The sequence below is a fragment of the Cucumis sativus genome, chromosome 5 (assembly GCF_000004075.3).
Source record: "Cucumis sativus cultivar 9930 chromosome 5, Cucumber_9930_V3, whole genome shotgun sequence".
NCBI classification, from domain to species: Eukaryota; Viridiplantae; Streptophyta; class Magnoliopsida; order Cucurbitales; family Cucurbitaceae; genus Cucumis; species Cucumis sativus.
The window spans coordinates 28,357,456-28,371,968 of record NC_026659.2 but is presented as its reverse complement, the minus strand read 5'-3'; the positions used below and the strand labels follow the sequence as shown (position 1 = coordinate 28,371,968).

General features: G+C 34.2%; 2 protein-coding genes and 1 long non-coding RNA gene across 4 annotated transcripts; 2 read left to right on the top strand and 1 right to left on the bottom strand.

Moving 5' to 3' along the window:
• Nucleotides 1-838: 838 nt before the first annotated feature.
• LOC105435707 (glycine-rich cell wall structural protein 2) lies at nucleotides 839-1,450 on the top strand. Its single transcript, XM_031885904.1, has one exon. It carries the CDS (start codon nucleotides 839-841, stop codon nucleotides 1,448-1,450), a length of 612 nt encoding a protein of 203 aa, XP_031741764.1.
• Nucleotides 1,451-2,131: 681 nt separating this feature from the next.
• Nucleotides 2,132-8,811, bottom strand: LOC101211668 (protein BTR1). Of its 2 annotated transcripts, none has more exons than XM_004142397.3 (9): nucleotides 8,508-8,811; nucleotides 7,174-7,412; nucleotides 6,986-7,092; nucleotides 5,315-5,508; nucleotides 4,135-4,202; nucleotides 3,181-3,306; nucleotides 3,002-3,063; nucleotides 2,627-2,711; nucleotides 2,132-2,525 (listed from the first exon to the last, which is right to left on the bottom strand). In XM_004142397.3, the coding sequence occupies exons 1-9, from the start codon at nucleotides 8,590-8,592 to the stop codon at nucleotides 2,511-2,513; spliced, it is 981 nt and encodes a 326-aa protein (XP_004142445.1). In that variant the 5' UTR covers nucleotides 8,593-8,811; the 3' UTR covers nucleotides 2,132-2,510. The 2 variants fall into 2 exon arrangements, with proteins under 2 accessions (XP_004142445.1, XP_011655857.1); XM_011657555.2 differs by having other exon boundaries at nucleotides 3,181-3,276; nucleotides 8,508-8,810.
• A 2,021-nt stretch (nucleotides 8,812-10,832) lies between these two features.
• LOC116403698 lies at nucleotides 10,833-11,773 on the top strand. The gene is made up of 2 exons (XR_004216514.1): nucleotides 10,833-11,022; nucleotides 11,140-11,773. It is a non-coding gene; the product is annotated as an uncharacterized LOC116403698 (long non-coding RNA).
• Nucleotides 11,774-14,513: the final 2,740 nt, after the last annotated feature.

Here is a 14,513-nt window from a genome sequence, read left to right as displayed (position 1 = left end):
ATATAGTATTAAATTTATAATTAAATAGCTTAAGTTTTTTAATTATATCATATTATATATTATATGTACTACGTTCAAATTTTCACCAAATTAATATTGAATTTCCGACGTTGAGTTTTTCACAAATTTTCAATCGACCAGAAGGTTTGATACTCAATGGATGAATTTGCATATAACCATATATCCATAATAATAGTTAAATTTGAGTTAAATAATTTGCATACAAGCCTTTATAATAATTACTAAATGAAGAATAATGGTTAAGTTCAACCTTTGTTGTATTGTAATCTCATGTATTTAATTTGTCTTAACTGCTTAAAGATGAGTGTTGTTTAGTTTTCTTCGTATATACTCAATATAGATTTATTGTATTTTATGTATATCATAGTCGTATATGTTGTATGATAAAAATTATGAACTATATCATGGTGATGTTATTGAATAATTGAGAAGGAATAATTTGAGAGAGAGAGAGAGAGTAGGAAGGGCACTACCTCCAATATGATATGATGAGAACCATATATATACAACACCCACCAACTCCACTAAAAATCATATACTTCAAAGTGACAAAAGGAAGCTACTAGAATTGTAACAACACATTAACCTTTGATTTGCATGCCTATAAATAAGGGACCCTTAAATTCCACCAATTTCACACTTCAAAATACCAACTCCTTTCTTTCAATGCATTCTACAAGTTTACGTAAAACATCCCCATTATCACTTCCCTAATTTCCTCATATTCTCAAATAATTAAGAACAAAAACAACCTTGATTCCTACTTCGTCCAAGCTTTTGATTTTCTCTTTATATACATTGTTATATATAATCATCAATGGCCACTACCAAGGCGGCTGGTTTGGTGATCTTGGTTTTGTTAATGCTGGATTTGGCTCTTGCTGCTAGGTTCTTCAGGGGTTATGGAGGTGGTAGTGGTGGCGGTGGAGGTGGGGGAGAAGGTTCAGGGCCTTGGTCGGGTTCGGGATATGGTTCAGGGTATGGCTCGGGTTATGGTTCGGGATATGGAGGTGAAGAAGGCTATTCTAGATATGGAGATGAAGGCCGCTATGGACCGTATGGGCCTTATAGTGGGGGTGGAGGTGGCGGTGGAGGAGGTGGTGGTGGAGGTGGCGGCAGTGCAATTGGAGCCGAGTATGGTCGTGGATTTGGGGCGGGAAGTGGGTCGGGGTACGGGTCTGGTGGTGGAGTAGGACGTGGTGGAGGAGGTGGCGGTGGCAGCGGTGGAGGAGGGGGCGGAGGTTCGGGAATTGGAAGTGGGTCAGGATATGGCTCGGGATATGGAAGTGGAGGAGGCTATGGAAGTGGTGGAGGTAGGGGTGGAGGAGGGGGTGGAGGAGGGGGTGGTGGAGGCGGTGGAGGAGGGTCTGGGTATGGTTCAGGATATGGGTCAGGGTACGGAGGAGGTGGTGATGAAGAATCACCATGAACGTAATTCGATGGTACCTACAAACGAATTTATCTTTCAAACCATTTGAAATAAAAAAGTGCAATGGCAACTTCTACTTAGAAAGATGATATTAGAATTTGATGGGTTGCGATGGTCCAAAATATAAATTCCAAGTATTACCAAATCCCCTTTCATCTAAATAAATAAATTGCTATCGACCTGTTTTTTTCATTGACGTGCAATTTAATGAATTCTATTCTCTTATTATAATTATATTTTACAACATTCGAGTCTATCATCTCTTAAAGAAAACAGATCTCTTAATCAATTAGTAATGTTCATTTTAACATTTCATGACTTGATATGAAAACACAACTACACATATAACGATAGGAAATACTCAACAACTAATTGGTAGTAAAATTAGAAGCTCCCCTATGAACTAATTTACAATGAGTTAGTTTTCACATACAACGATAGGAAATAGAAATACTCAAAAAATCTCAAAAAATGGGAACGAAAGGAAAAAGATAAAAACAACGATCAAAACACAAAACAGGAGTTACGACATGTCGACACCTTACGAAACGACTCCTAAAGTTGGGCTAAAAATTTCACGAGGCCCAAAATCTGGGCCAGAAGCCCACATGGAAGGCAGATGAATATAAGATTATTGTCAACTCATCAGCATAAGCATAAGCACATAGAAGAACAAAAATCGAAGGGAAAAAGAAAAACTCAACTAAAGAATTCACCAATAAATCGTCAAAATAAGGGACATCCTAAAAAGCTACAATCTGTTCTTGAAGAGAAGGGATGTTCAAACAATTTAATAGAAGACAAAAGCTCAAACATAAATATAAAAATAAATTCAAGGGCTACAATTGTATAAACAAATTTGAAACTGCTAATCTTTCTATTTGGCTCAATCAAATTTGATGGCATCATCAAATATCTCTCCTTTCAAAGCTTCATGAAATCTCAATTATATGTCTCTCCGCCCATTGCCATCATCCATATGTTCTCTCCCTCAATAGTAAAAATGAAAATCTCCCGGCCTTGCTTCTACTACAAACATTCAGATCTTTCGACATTCTACTCACTGTGCTAGAACCTGCATCGATTCCGTAAGAAAAGAATGCTACATAGTGTAAGAGAACTGAAATGAACAAAACCATGTTATATTTATTTATTATATGGATTTGAAAGGCTAACCCTCTCAGAAGCATATGCTACTTTTTGTAGAATCATCGATTCAGCAGCACGGATTGCCCTCTGTGACCCCGTAATTGTTACTTTCCTGCAAATTATGGACAAATCAAGTATGCAACCGTGTTTCTATGAACTGCCTAAACAAGAATTCTTGAGCAGAGAAACAAAGTTCACTCAAAACCTAGGGGGAAAAATCCATTAATGGAAGATGTAAATCCATTGACCATTGGAAAGAAAAAATTGCATGCTGGATGATATGGCTTTTGCTATCTATTAGAATTTTCAAAACTACAAATTCAGTGTTTGAACTTTTTTTCAAAATTACCATTAGGTCAAAATTTCAAATTTATATATAACATAGCAAAAGAAACTCTGTACCTGTCAGTGGTTCCGGACATGAAATCACCCCTATCAGATATCTTAATTCTGGCTCCACTAGCCTGTAATAAGAAAAGCTTAAAAAGGTAATACAACTTGTGGAGTTTATAATTGTGAACTGGATGTTATCAACCATATGCACGAAAAGGAAGAAGTGTTGGAGATGGAGATGTTGAAACCTGACTAATTTCCAGTATGTTTCTTCCACCACGACCAACAACTAATCCGATGTGGCCATCTGAAACCCCAATAGTCAAGGAGTTGTTTCGTTCCTCCTGAACAATTTCAGAAGATCTTGTGTCAGGCTGTCAGCAATACCATAAAGTCACAGAAAAGGATAAGATATATATCAGATATATATAGATATTATATATGTATTATGTATGTGCATGAAGTCCCATTTTATGCAGTTGCATGCATTGTTAACATTCTTTTCTGCAGTTTAGGAGCAAGGCTAGGGAGAAAAATAGCTGTTAAAAGAGAACCAGTATATAGATTCTTTGAAGTCCACAGTACGAGTTGAACAACAAAAAAGAACGGAAAGGGCATAAAATCTCTCTATAAGGGTATCTATGGCTCTTTCATGAAGCCCAATCGAGTTCTACTCTATGATAAATAGCTTCCTTTACTTGTTATCCTGATTTTATTTTACTTTATTAAATGTTAAACAGCAAGTCCACATTCTTCTGCCTTTTGTCTCGGTGAATGTTTGCACATTGATACAGAAATCTAGTATCATCGAAGGAACAGCTTTACAGCCTAATTTTGGCATCAGGAAGTTTTTAAATGCAAGAAATTCATAGAATAATAGAAGCATCACATAATTGTGACTTAAGTTATTTTACGATCATTATTAAAGATATCAGTTAACTAATACTAGGCATCATGCATGGCATGGCAATGTTATTCAGACAATATAGTCTATCATCCACATGAAACCATTGTTAAGTATTTCCCAATTTTTTTTCTGGGAAGCCCATAAAAATGACATTAATTTCCTTGGTATCATAAGTCTATACCAGGCCCATTGCAAAAGAAAGATCAAAGAGAGTGCACAAAAGCACCAAGCCAGTTATTTTCAAGAGATATCTCAATTAGACGACAGTATTGATGGGAAAGGTCGATGGACAAACCTTGTTGTTTTGAAACCTCCCTCCAGTTCCTCCTCCATTGGATCCATAGTTCATAGCGTTGAACGATGCTGAAGCAAAAGCAAGTAAACGATTAAATGGGCAAGGGAAATAACAGAAACAGCAAAAAAATTACATATGTGGGAAAACTATTCATCCTCCTTTTTTTCCTTAGTAGAATATCACCCTCCCCCCCCCAAATCCTTTTTTTTTCTTTTTCTTTTTTGAGATAAGAGGACTTGGACCTCTCATCAATGGACTTAAATCTTAGTTCATAAGCTGATACACCAGCCTCAGAAATTGAATCAGGCATGTGCGGATCGTTTGGGCATACAATGTTTCCGTTTCCTCCTCCTAGGAATCCTTAGATAATTTTTGTAACTATTGAGCTCTGCGTAATAAGTAAACCCCCACCTCAAAAAATAAAATGTACAGCAAGAACATATATTGATCCACCACCATTTCATAATAGAAACCAGACTCTACTAATGGCTCTAATCTGATATATGTGGTAAGTTAGAAACTTGAAAGGTTCGCTGCACCCCAAATTCATGAATGAATCCAAAAGGTCAACTACTATCCCAGCTCTTTTTTACCCAAATCTGTGAACACTGAAGTTCCTCAAAACTCAAAAGTATAAGCCTAAAAATGAACTTATTGAGTTGTATTTTAACTTCAGAATTCCATATCTATACTGCATCAATCTTTTACAATTTGGCATTCCAATAATTATATTTCCAGTTGGAGAAGAAAAAAAAACTAGATTCTCATCAACACTTCCGACCCAAAATGGACAAGATTGGAAATAAATCATAGAAGACAAAAAAAAACAAAAACAAAATAGAATTTAGCAGTATCTGTTGGACATATCTTATCTTCTGACCACCTCATGATAAGGACAAGTTGGTTTTCTTTACAGTAGAGGCTGAATAATACATTACTTCTATCATATCATATGCTGAGATTTAGACCTGTAACTATACAAGTTTGATTTGCATAAAACATAAATTACTCGTGTCATAACCAAGATAAGGCAACAGCATTGCATACAGCAAATGAAAGACAGTGCCCCAAATAAGATAAAGAGCATTTTGTGAAACACAAAATGCAAGTGAGCATTTGATATTTTTTTAGGAATAACATGATATCACAATGAAATAGAAAACCTTAACAAAAGACCTACTCGGATATGAAAATGGATAATTCATTGACTGGGTGTAGTGTGGGTCTTCAGATAGCTTTGAGACAATTAAGTCAGTAGCTCGCATCTGTTCCTCTATGGTTCCAGACAGTGTCACCAGTCTATCGGTGGATGCCATATAGTTGTTATCCTGAGGGGATATCTTAATGCCAGCTTGAGAGTCCTCAATGAATGACCTGAACAACCGTAGAAGAATGTAAGCATCAAAAAAGAGAGAAAACGCTTTTATGGTAATTTTTAGGAAGGTAACCATAAACAACAGGATACAAGTTTCCAATCAGACTGCTTTTTCATCGATTTGATGAAAAGTTACCTCAAAATATATCCTAATTGTGTACCTCCATTGGGATTTCACAAGGAACTGACCAAACTTATGTTAATCATCTGTTTCTCCAAGACCTATGCCGTTAATGGGTGGAATTCCCATATGAACATCTTTTGTGTGTGTGGCCATTTGCCAAAGACTATTGATGGTTGGCTAGTCAAATTTTCTCGAGGTTAAAGTTATTCCAAAAGGTAAAATACTGGCTGGAAAGAATTAGAGAACCTTTGAAGATAAGTCCTCCTTTTTCAGGTCTTTTTGAGCAAGTGTATAGCTTGCCACTTTTCAGTGGAGGTTTCCTTTTAATTACATTTTTTTGTAATTACAATTCTTCTGCAATCTTTAACAGTTGGAAAGCTTTCTTTAGCTTCTTTTGGGAGGAGGTCCACTCTACCCCCGCCCCAGGTATGTATTTCCCCCTGTTTTTCTCTAAATGCCATTTCATTTCAAAAACAAAACAAAATGGTGACTGTACTTGAATAGGATCTATTCGATATGATTATACGGATGTTCAGAAGGTTTAAAAATTATGTGGATTTCAAATACAGAACAGCATGAGTCTATCAAGTGGCACTTTCTTCCTGGACATGAATGTGAAAGTAACGGATTATGAAGAGAATGCGTACCTCCTTTTTTTTAATTTAGAAAAAAAAAAGGCTATAAACAAGAGCTACTGTAATAGGATCTAGATCTGCATTCTACACAATTTCCTACATAGACCTGAGTTGAAGGTCAAAACTCCTATATAAACAACCAACAGTTCTTTAACAATCTTCGCAAGGAAAGTGAACCTTCATACAAATTTAGAAAGAAAATATTTTCCATGAGTTGTGAGAAAAATGTTCACTTGGCTATTACTTTTCTGCTCTATAATATATCATAAATAACATATACACACACATATATAACCTTAAAATCAAAAGGTTAACTTATAAGTTTACTCCATGAACTTCTAAGATTTTGTTGATTATGTCCTTAGAATTTAAAAAGTTGTTTAATAAGCCCCACATTTCAATTTGTGTGTAATAGGTCCTTAAACTTTCAACTTTGTGTCTAATAGGACCCTAAACTTCCATTTTTGTGTCCAAAGAATCAGACACCTATTAGACATTCTTGAAAATTCACAAACCCAAAAGGCACAAAATTGAAAATCTATGGACTTGTTAGACTCATAATTAAAAGTTTATGGACCATTAGTAGAAACAATCCTAAAAGTTCACCTAAACTTGTAATCTAATCAAATTGAAAATGATAATAAATTGTTTAAGCTAATAAATACAAACCAATTAGTAAACAATAAAATGGTAAAGGAAGAAATGTGGACGTCATACTTTATAGTCGATCCTCCTTTGCCAATTATAGCTCCACATGAACTATGGGGAACAATTAGTCTCACTTTTGTTCTTGGTTCAACATCGTCTCCTTCTTCAGCATGAAGCTACCAAAAAACAAAATTTTAATCAACCACAAATAGTAGAACGTTTAAATTCTAGGGGAACTTGAACTGCATAGAGATTACCTCACTCAACAACTTAGCAAGAACGAGTTCCATGGCCTTCAGTATTTCATTAATTGATCCAGATACCATAATGATCCTATCAGTCGTTCCAGGAAAAAATTCATGGTTCCGTGACAACTGGATTCGTGCACCAGACTGTGACTGGAAATCATTAATTGTTGAACCACCTTTCCCAATTACGGACCCAGCCGCAGCATTTGATACAAGAAACCTTATGTATGTAGCCTTTTCCATATTATCTGACAATAGTAATTCTGATAAGTGGTACAGTATTCACAAGCAGAAATGGAAGTAATCTTGATACTTACTCGCAAAATTGTACGGGCACATATGCATAATCAATTAGAAATGTATATACATCTCTTACTCATAATATAATCTAGAAGGTTGAAAATGTGACAGAACTAAAGCCTTTTATATAAATCATAACTATACGTCATAAGGAAACCTACATATTACCAGTGTAGATTTTAAATAAAGAACGTCACTAATGAATCCCTTTACTGCAATTTCACAAAAAAATAAAAGATAACCATCAACGTTGAAAAAAGTTTGAGGGAAGGTCTTATCTACATTCAAATCCCTATTAGAAGAAACCGACTAACATATACTCATTGTAACAGTTTCAGGAATTTAAATGAGGCATACATGAAGAAAAAAAAATTGTTCCGACCAAATATCATTTCAACATTGAGCTGCCTTCATGAAAGTATAAAAGTATAATGGTCGAAAGAGAGTTAGAATGCTTTGCTTATTTTTCTACTCCCTGTCCAATCACCAAAGATAGCGAACTTTTGACCATCACCACACACAACAGGAGATGCAGTGCGGTTCTTGTCAATAGACGGATGAGTGATGGCAGTGGCACTTCAAGAAAAAGACAATTGCTTCCCAATTCATTCGGTCAACTGTGATAAATCTCAATAGACAAACCCTTCCCCTACACCAAAATCAAAAACACCCTACCAGAATCCACGCTCTCGTTTTCTAAGCTTTCCAGAGAACGAAACAAGAGTCCAGACAATTGGAGGACAAAATTGCAGGATTTCTCATTCCCTCCGCCGTCACAAATAAATCAAAGAAAACACCAACAGCTAGGGTTTAAATTCAAAACAAAAGGAGAAAAATAAGAAGGTAGAACAAACAAAAACAAAACCAAAAAAGAAACACACAATTGCATCATTCCTCAAACAAACCGATCTGAAACAAAAAAAAAAAACACTCGCAAACAAGACCACCACCAAGCATACAAACAAATTCATCCAAAACAGTGAGTGTAGATATTAAATTGTTGAAAATGAGAGCAACACATCGGTTAAAATCAGATCAGATACCCGAGTTTGGCGATTTTGGCGGCGGTGGAGATCGCTTGGCAGGAGCCTCCGGAGACGAGACATATGAAGACTCGGTAGACTCCATTCTTCTTCTTTCTCCTCCTCCTTCTTCTTGTCGAACGAACGACGAGGGCGGCGGCGGTGGTGGTGGTGGTGGCGGCGGCTATAGAGAGCTACAAAGCAGTTGGGGAAATGAGGGAATTTGGGTGTGGCAGAGCGCTCGCAAAAACTCGACTCGTTCAGCACCAAAGCCAAAATGGAAGCTCGAGTTGAAGATGCAGTTATATTTTTCCCCTTTTTTTCTTTTTTAATTTCTCTTTTCGCTATTTATTTTATTTAATTTAACGAAGGATCGTCTCAAAAAAACCAATTTGTATTTTTATATAAATATCCATAATATATCTTTATTTATTTTTCAAAATACATATAATAATAAAATTGGGGGTTTTGGGGCTGAGACTTTACAAAGGAATGGTGAGCTGTGGGAGTAAGGAAAGTCAGCCTCCATCCAACCAACGACTCCTCATTCCTCAGCCCTTATCTATTACGACGTGATTCTTTAGCCGCGAAAATCGCTTCTTCTTCCACTTATATTTATATTTATATATATACATATGATTGCTATTAGGGTAAGGTACACTTCCCACTTTTCTAAATTAGGGTAATATCCAAATTTTTACTTTTGTTTCTTTTTTAATTTAACCCTTGTTTTATTGTGTGATGAAAATATTTGTCGATAGGGTTTCACGAATCGATCTGAAAGAAATATTTATATCTATTGTTTTCAATATGTTAGATATATCGATAGTCGTATTTTTACTCTTTGGTATAGCTATTTGCTATTTGAAACTTTACGGATGTGTTTGAAGCATTCAAGGGTTGTAATGTGGGTTTGGGTGTAGGCGTTTTAATATGGAATATTTTAGTGTGGATATAGGAGATGGAAAACGTTGTAACAATGGGAAGATAGATAATAAATTAGAAACAAAAATAATAAGTACGATGATAAATAGTAAGCACGAACCAATTTTGTGTTTGAGAGTTGGATATCTCATAAAAAGTTTGATTGATTTTCATTCTAATAAGTTATAAGTCTTTTTAATGATATTTATGTTTCATTATTATAAATAGAATGATTATGATTATTAGCATTTTACGACTTGGTCGACGTTGTTCATTTTGTCGAGCTTCATACTAACCTTTTCCCCCCTTTTTATATACTACATGATTGTCTACATTACAACCTACTTGGCAGTTTTATGCCGTCTGTTGTGGTTGAGTTACAACTTCTTTTACTCTTATTTGATTGGAATATAAGTTTATATAAATCGAGTTGAGTGTAGTCGTATTAAGTTAAAACTCTTTTGTTTCACTATTGGGTAGCTACGAAGTCGATCTCAAATTATGGTTCAAATTTCATAGCAACAACATACATTATGGATGAGGTTGGCATTTGGCAAGAGGGTCCACACAAAATTATTTGATTTGGAAATCTCTCTAACTAAATAACAATTGGGCTCATAAATTTAGCAATAAAAGTAACATTTAAGTATACTTTAGTTTAATGCATCCAACTAATTAAAACTAATAAATGAATGTAATGGTTACTTACGCAAAATTCATTATAGATATTTTTTTGCGCTGGTAGAATATTAATTAAACAATGTTTAATCATTAATAAAATAGTTTAATTGAACAAATAATCAAAAATTTATTTAAACACGTACATGTATTCTTTTACATTATTTATTTTTGTATTTTAATTATAATTTTAAAGTGTTAAATTACAATATATATTAGACCATGCTTTATTTTAAATAAAACAAGATTGTAGTTAAATTACAATATATATTAGACCATGCTTTATTTTAAATAAAACAAGATTGTAGTGTGGTTGTGCCTACTCTCGCAACCGCATCTAAATAACATAGGTAAACTATTTTAGAGAGCTTTAATAAAATAAAAAAATAAAACATTTTTAAATGTACCAAAGTGAAACAAAATAATTATAAAATATAGCAATTTTAAAAAATGGAATTTGAATTTTGGCTATATTAGGTAATATATTTTTATAAGTTATTAAAAACAATTAAAAAGATAAGATATTTTTTTTAAAGAAAAATGATCGCAAATAAAAGATGGAAAAATATTTATATTTTAAAAAACAAGCTTAATAATTTTTTTAAGAGAATTGTGATAAACATTTTAATTTATTTTGATATTTTAAAAAATATAAATTTTTTTAATAGTTTGTGTTTTATTATTATTATTATTGAAGAAAAAAACCATTTTTTAAAAGTTAATACGTTTTATTATTTTAGATTTATAGGATAAAATCAACCGTCGAAGTTGACCATTGGAAGTGGTCCAAGTCGGAGAGAATCGCTAGAGGTGATCGTCGTCACCGGAGTGAGGTTCCACTTCTCGCTTACCTGTTGTCAATCGTCAAAGTTAGGCGTTAGAAGTTGTCGTCGGAGCATGTTGCCGGTCATAATAGTCGTCGGAGCATGAGCCTGTGATTTTCTCTCCTTCCGATTTTTTGGAGTAAAACGATATTTAGTATTAGTTTCCAGTTTTTTTTCATATTTATTTTCATGTTCGATTTTTCGTTTTCTATTTTCATAATTGACAGCTCAAGGTATGCTAACCGCAGCCATGAGGAATGGACAAATTGATGGCTGATACATACAATCGATTCGGTATATTATTTATTTTTCCTTTAATTTTGGGCTAGTTCGTTTTTATATCTGCTTGAGAATCAATCGGATGGTTATTGTATTTTGTGATAGGAAGTACAAATGTGGTGAAATTTAGTTCAAATCTCGGTATTTTTCAAAAATTATCCGGGGCCTTGAGTCTTTGTATGGATGATCACTATCTTTAAATTCTATGAAATGGTCAATGCCAAATTTGTAATTGACTGGGAGGCTACCATTTTTGCTTTTGTTGCTTATCGACCAATAGAAAAACAAAATTGTGCATCCAGATCATATTGACGAACGTGTACTCAATTAGCAACCTTGTGAAGACATAAAAGTAAAGCAGATAGAAGATTCTCTATAATTAAAATCTAGTGATGTGGGGTGTATGATGTAGATGTATTTTCCTGGTTGATGTGCTTCTCAATCTAAAGGGATCTTTTCTTTGCAAAATAACATTGTTTTGGCTTACAAATGGGAGGGATTTTATTGTCAATCCCCAATGTGTATATGTATGTATGTGTGTGTGTATATTTATATATTATCGTTGTATAGTTTTTGAACCTAGACTGCGCATTCTTCTAGAAATTCCTTCTGTTGTCTCTGAAGTAATGACCATAACAGGAGGCTCTTCTTGTTCTTGTTTTTGTTTTCTAATAAGGGCACTACTTTTTTTTGTTCAATTGGCAAACCTTTTAAGCTGGTAACTGGCACGCATCTCATTTCCTTGAGCTCACATTTGCACTAATATTTTAGAACTTTAAATGTTTAGTTCAAGAGGTGCAGGCAGTTGAGGAAACAAGGGTTCCAATTTTAGTTTTTAATTAACTTGGTATTGTGACATAGATGGAAATAAAAGGGAAGTAAAAAGTTATTCATCTATCTTTTCATTTGATGTTCTTGAGCATAATTATTTTATTCCCCATTTGTTTCCTAATCTTTCTGTTTCTTGTGGGTTTCTTATTCTGACTCGCTTGATAAACAAGGACTTCTTCTCATCCCTGTGACTTGTATTAAATTACAAAATGTTTCCCAACAACCAATTCGGATTATTCAATTGTTAAAACTTTGGAGGCCAGCTCATGTGGAAGCAACTCCTTTGTTTTATCTGGTTTAATTTGGAAGCCTAAAACTCCTAAGAAAAAAATAATAACAATGGTCCTCCTACCCATGGTTATTAGCTAAAAATAATAAAAAGAAAGAAAAATGACGTCTCTGTTCCCATATCCCCAATGGTGTAATCTCTGTCATAAAGATGCTGATTGCTGAAAGCCTTGTTTTTATATATCATTCACTTGTGAGTTTGCCTTCAAAGTCCAACTCTCCTTCCTTCTTAGTGAATTCAAATTCAGTTGATGCCAATTGTCACCTTGTTATCATCCCAACTTTTTGTCAGACAGCATTTAGTTGTTCTAAAGCTTCACACTTTTTGTTTCGTCTAAAGACTTCTCAACCCACGACCGGGAAACATCAATTCTATGTTTTGTTTACACTATGAATTGTTAAAAATTCACAACTGTTTAGACATCACAAAGGTTTGGAGTTCACGATTTCATTTCTGGTGTCAAAAGGATGTGAAAGGAGACTAACTTTTGTTCACATTTCAACCGAAGGGAATTGGACAAGTTTTATGCTTAGGTTCTAGCGGAAGAGTTGTTTAATCAGTCACTTCTGCCACTTCTATTTTATTTATTTAAACACTACTCTTAATTTATAAATGTCAACTTGGGTGTTTTCTTTTATAATCTTGACTTTTTGCTGTGGAATTCTATTATCATCTCTTCAGATTCTCTTTCTATTTGTGTCAAAAATGTTTCTCCTCTGTGAGAGAGAAAGTGTATTTAATTAATTACTGAGCATCTTGACTGTGGACTGTCAAGCATCACGTTCGGGCTATTGTTTTGAAGCCAGCTTTTTGTAACACTGTCCTCATCTGACTTCTGATTAAAATATTCTGAATAGCAACGTTTGGATGTACTTTTTAACTGCATTCTTTTCATGGTTGTTAATCATAGGTGAATAGTGAGTCTTGATGGGAAATTCCCTGTTAGATGTTCGGGAGAGTGCACATTGTAGGAAAATACTTAGGTGACTTTATTTTTGCTGCACAGAATATTGGTAATTCTCAGTTTGCCATATGACACCGTAAGATTGGACTGCAAGAAAATGGGTACAGTTATGTTCCTAAAGAAATGTTCAATACTCCTTGTTTTTGAAAGCATGACGAGGTTATTTGATAATAGTACGGGAGTTTCATCTCAAATTTCACTATGATTTAATCTACGATTCTCAACATCTCAGCTTGTCTCTTCAAGATGATGCCTCTTTTGATTCACCAATTTTGTTTAAATCTCAATTTCTTTCTATTAGATCGAATACCTATTCGGACTTTATAGAGTCTGATACCACATTTGATAGTACGATGATTCATCTCAAACCCTATTGACAAATGAGATGAGTAGCTCATTTATGTTATAAGGAGTGTGAGTCTCATCTATCCATTCAATGTGGGATTCTCAGTGCAAGCTTAGATAGCATCCAAGTTTATTGCTAGTGGTTTAATGAACGAGGCTGGTGTAATTTTACTAGAAGGTGAAGGCCTTTTCTCCTTTTTTAAAAGAAATTCATACGTTGTATATATGAGGAAACAAAAACTAATGTTCATTCTGCTTTGTCTTCAAAAAGAGAGAAAGAATGAGTAACATATGCACATAAAAATACAAAGCCACACAGAGCATATATTCCCTCCTGATGAATGGGCTTCTTTTGCAGGCCCCAAATCTTCTCTACCTCCTTTCTTCTTATTCTCTATATGATAGAGGTAAATATCGATCACATTTCATATCCACTAAAACTATACAACATTCTCCTTTGTATCTGTTAAATTACATACACTTCTTATCTTATTACTATAGATCACACTGCCTTTCAACCCACATTGACAATTCAATACCCTTTACAATCCTTATTCGTGGTTTGTTCATAGTATTTTAAAATAATGAAGTACTAACATCATTACTTATCTTCACTAAAGGTGAAATCGAGAGTTTTACTCTCACTAACGTATTTATCCTTCGTTATTTTTAAAATTAGGACAAATAACACATTAATTAAACCCTTCAAAACATAGCTAATCTGTTTTTCTTTAAATGACAATTTTCCTAAATTGTTGAAAAACACTTTCTCCCAATTATTTTCTTTAAAAAAAAAGTCATAATTGATCTCTCCCTTACTCCCATAAATTGTTTCCAACACTCACAGTCATAAAAATCTAAAAAAGGGAAAGAAAAAAAATTGTCCCATCTCC

Coding starts and splice junctions, on each gene's coding strand:
- LOC105435707 (XM_031885904.1), top strand. CDS start 839: ATGGCCACTACCAAGGCGGCTGGTTTGGTGATCTTGGTTTTGTTAATG.
- LOC101211668 (XM_004142397.3), bottom strand. CDS start 8,592: ATGGAGTCTACCGAGTCTTCATATGTCTCGTCTCCGGAGGCTCCTGCC. Junction 3,064..3,180: donor ACATACTGGAAATTAGTCAG/GTTTCAACATCT, acceptor TTCTTATTACAG/GCTAGTGGAGCCAGAATTAA. Junction 2,712..3,001: donor ATGTCCGGAACCACTGACAG/GTACAGAGTTTC, acceptor CATAATTTGCAG/GAAAGTAACAATTACGGGGT.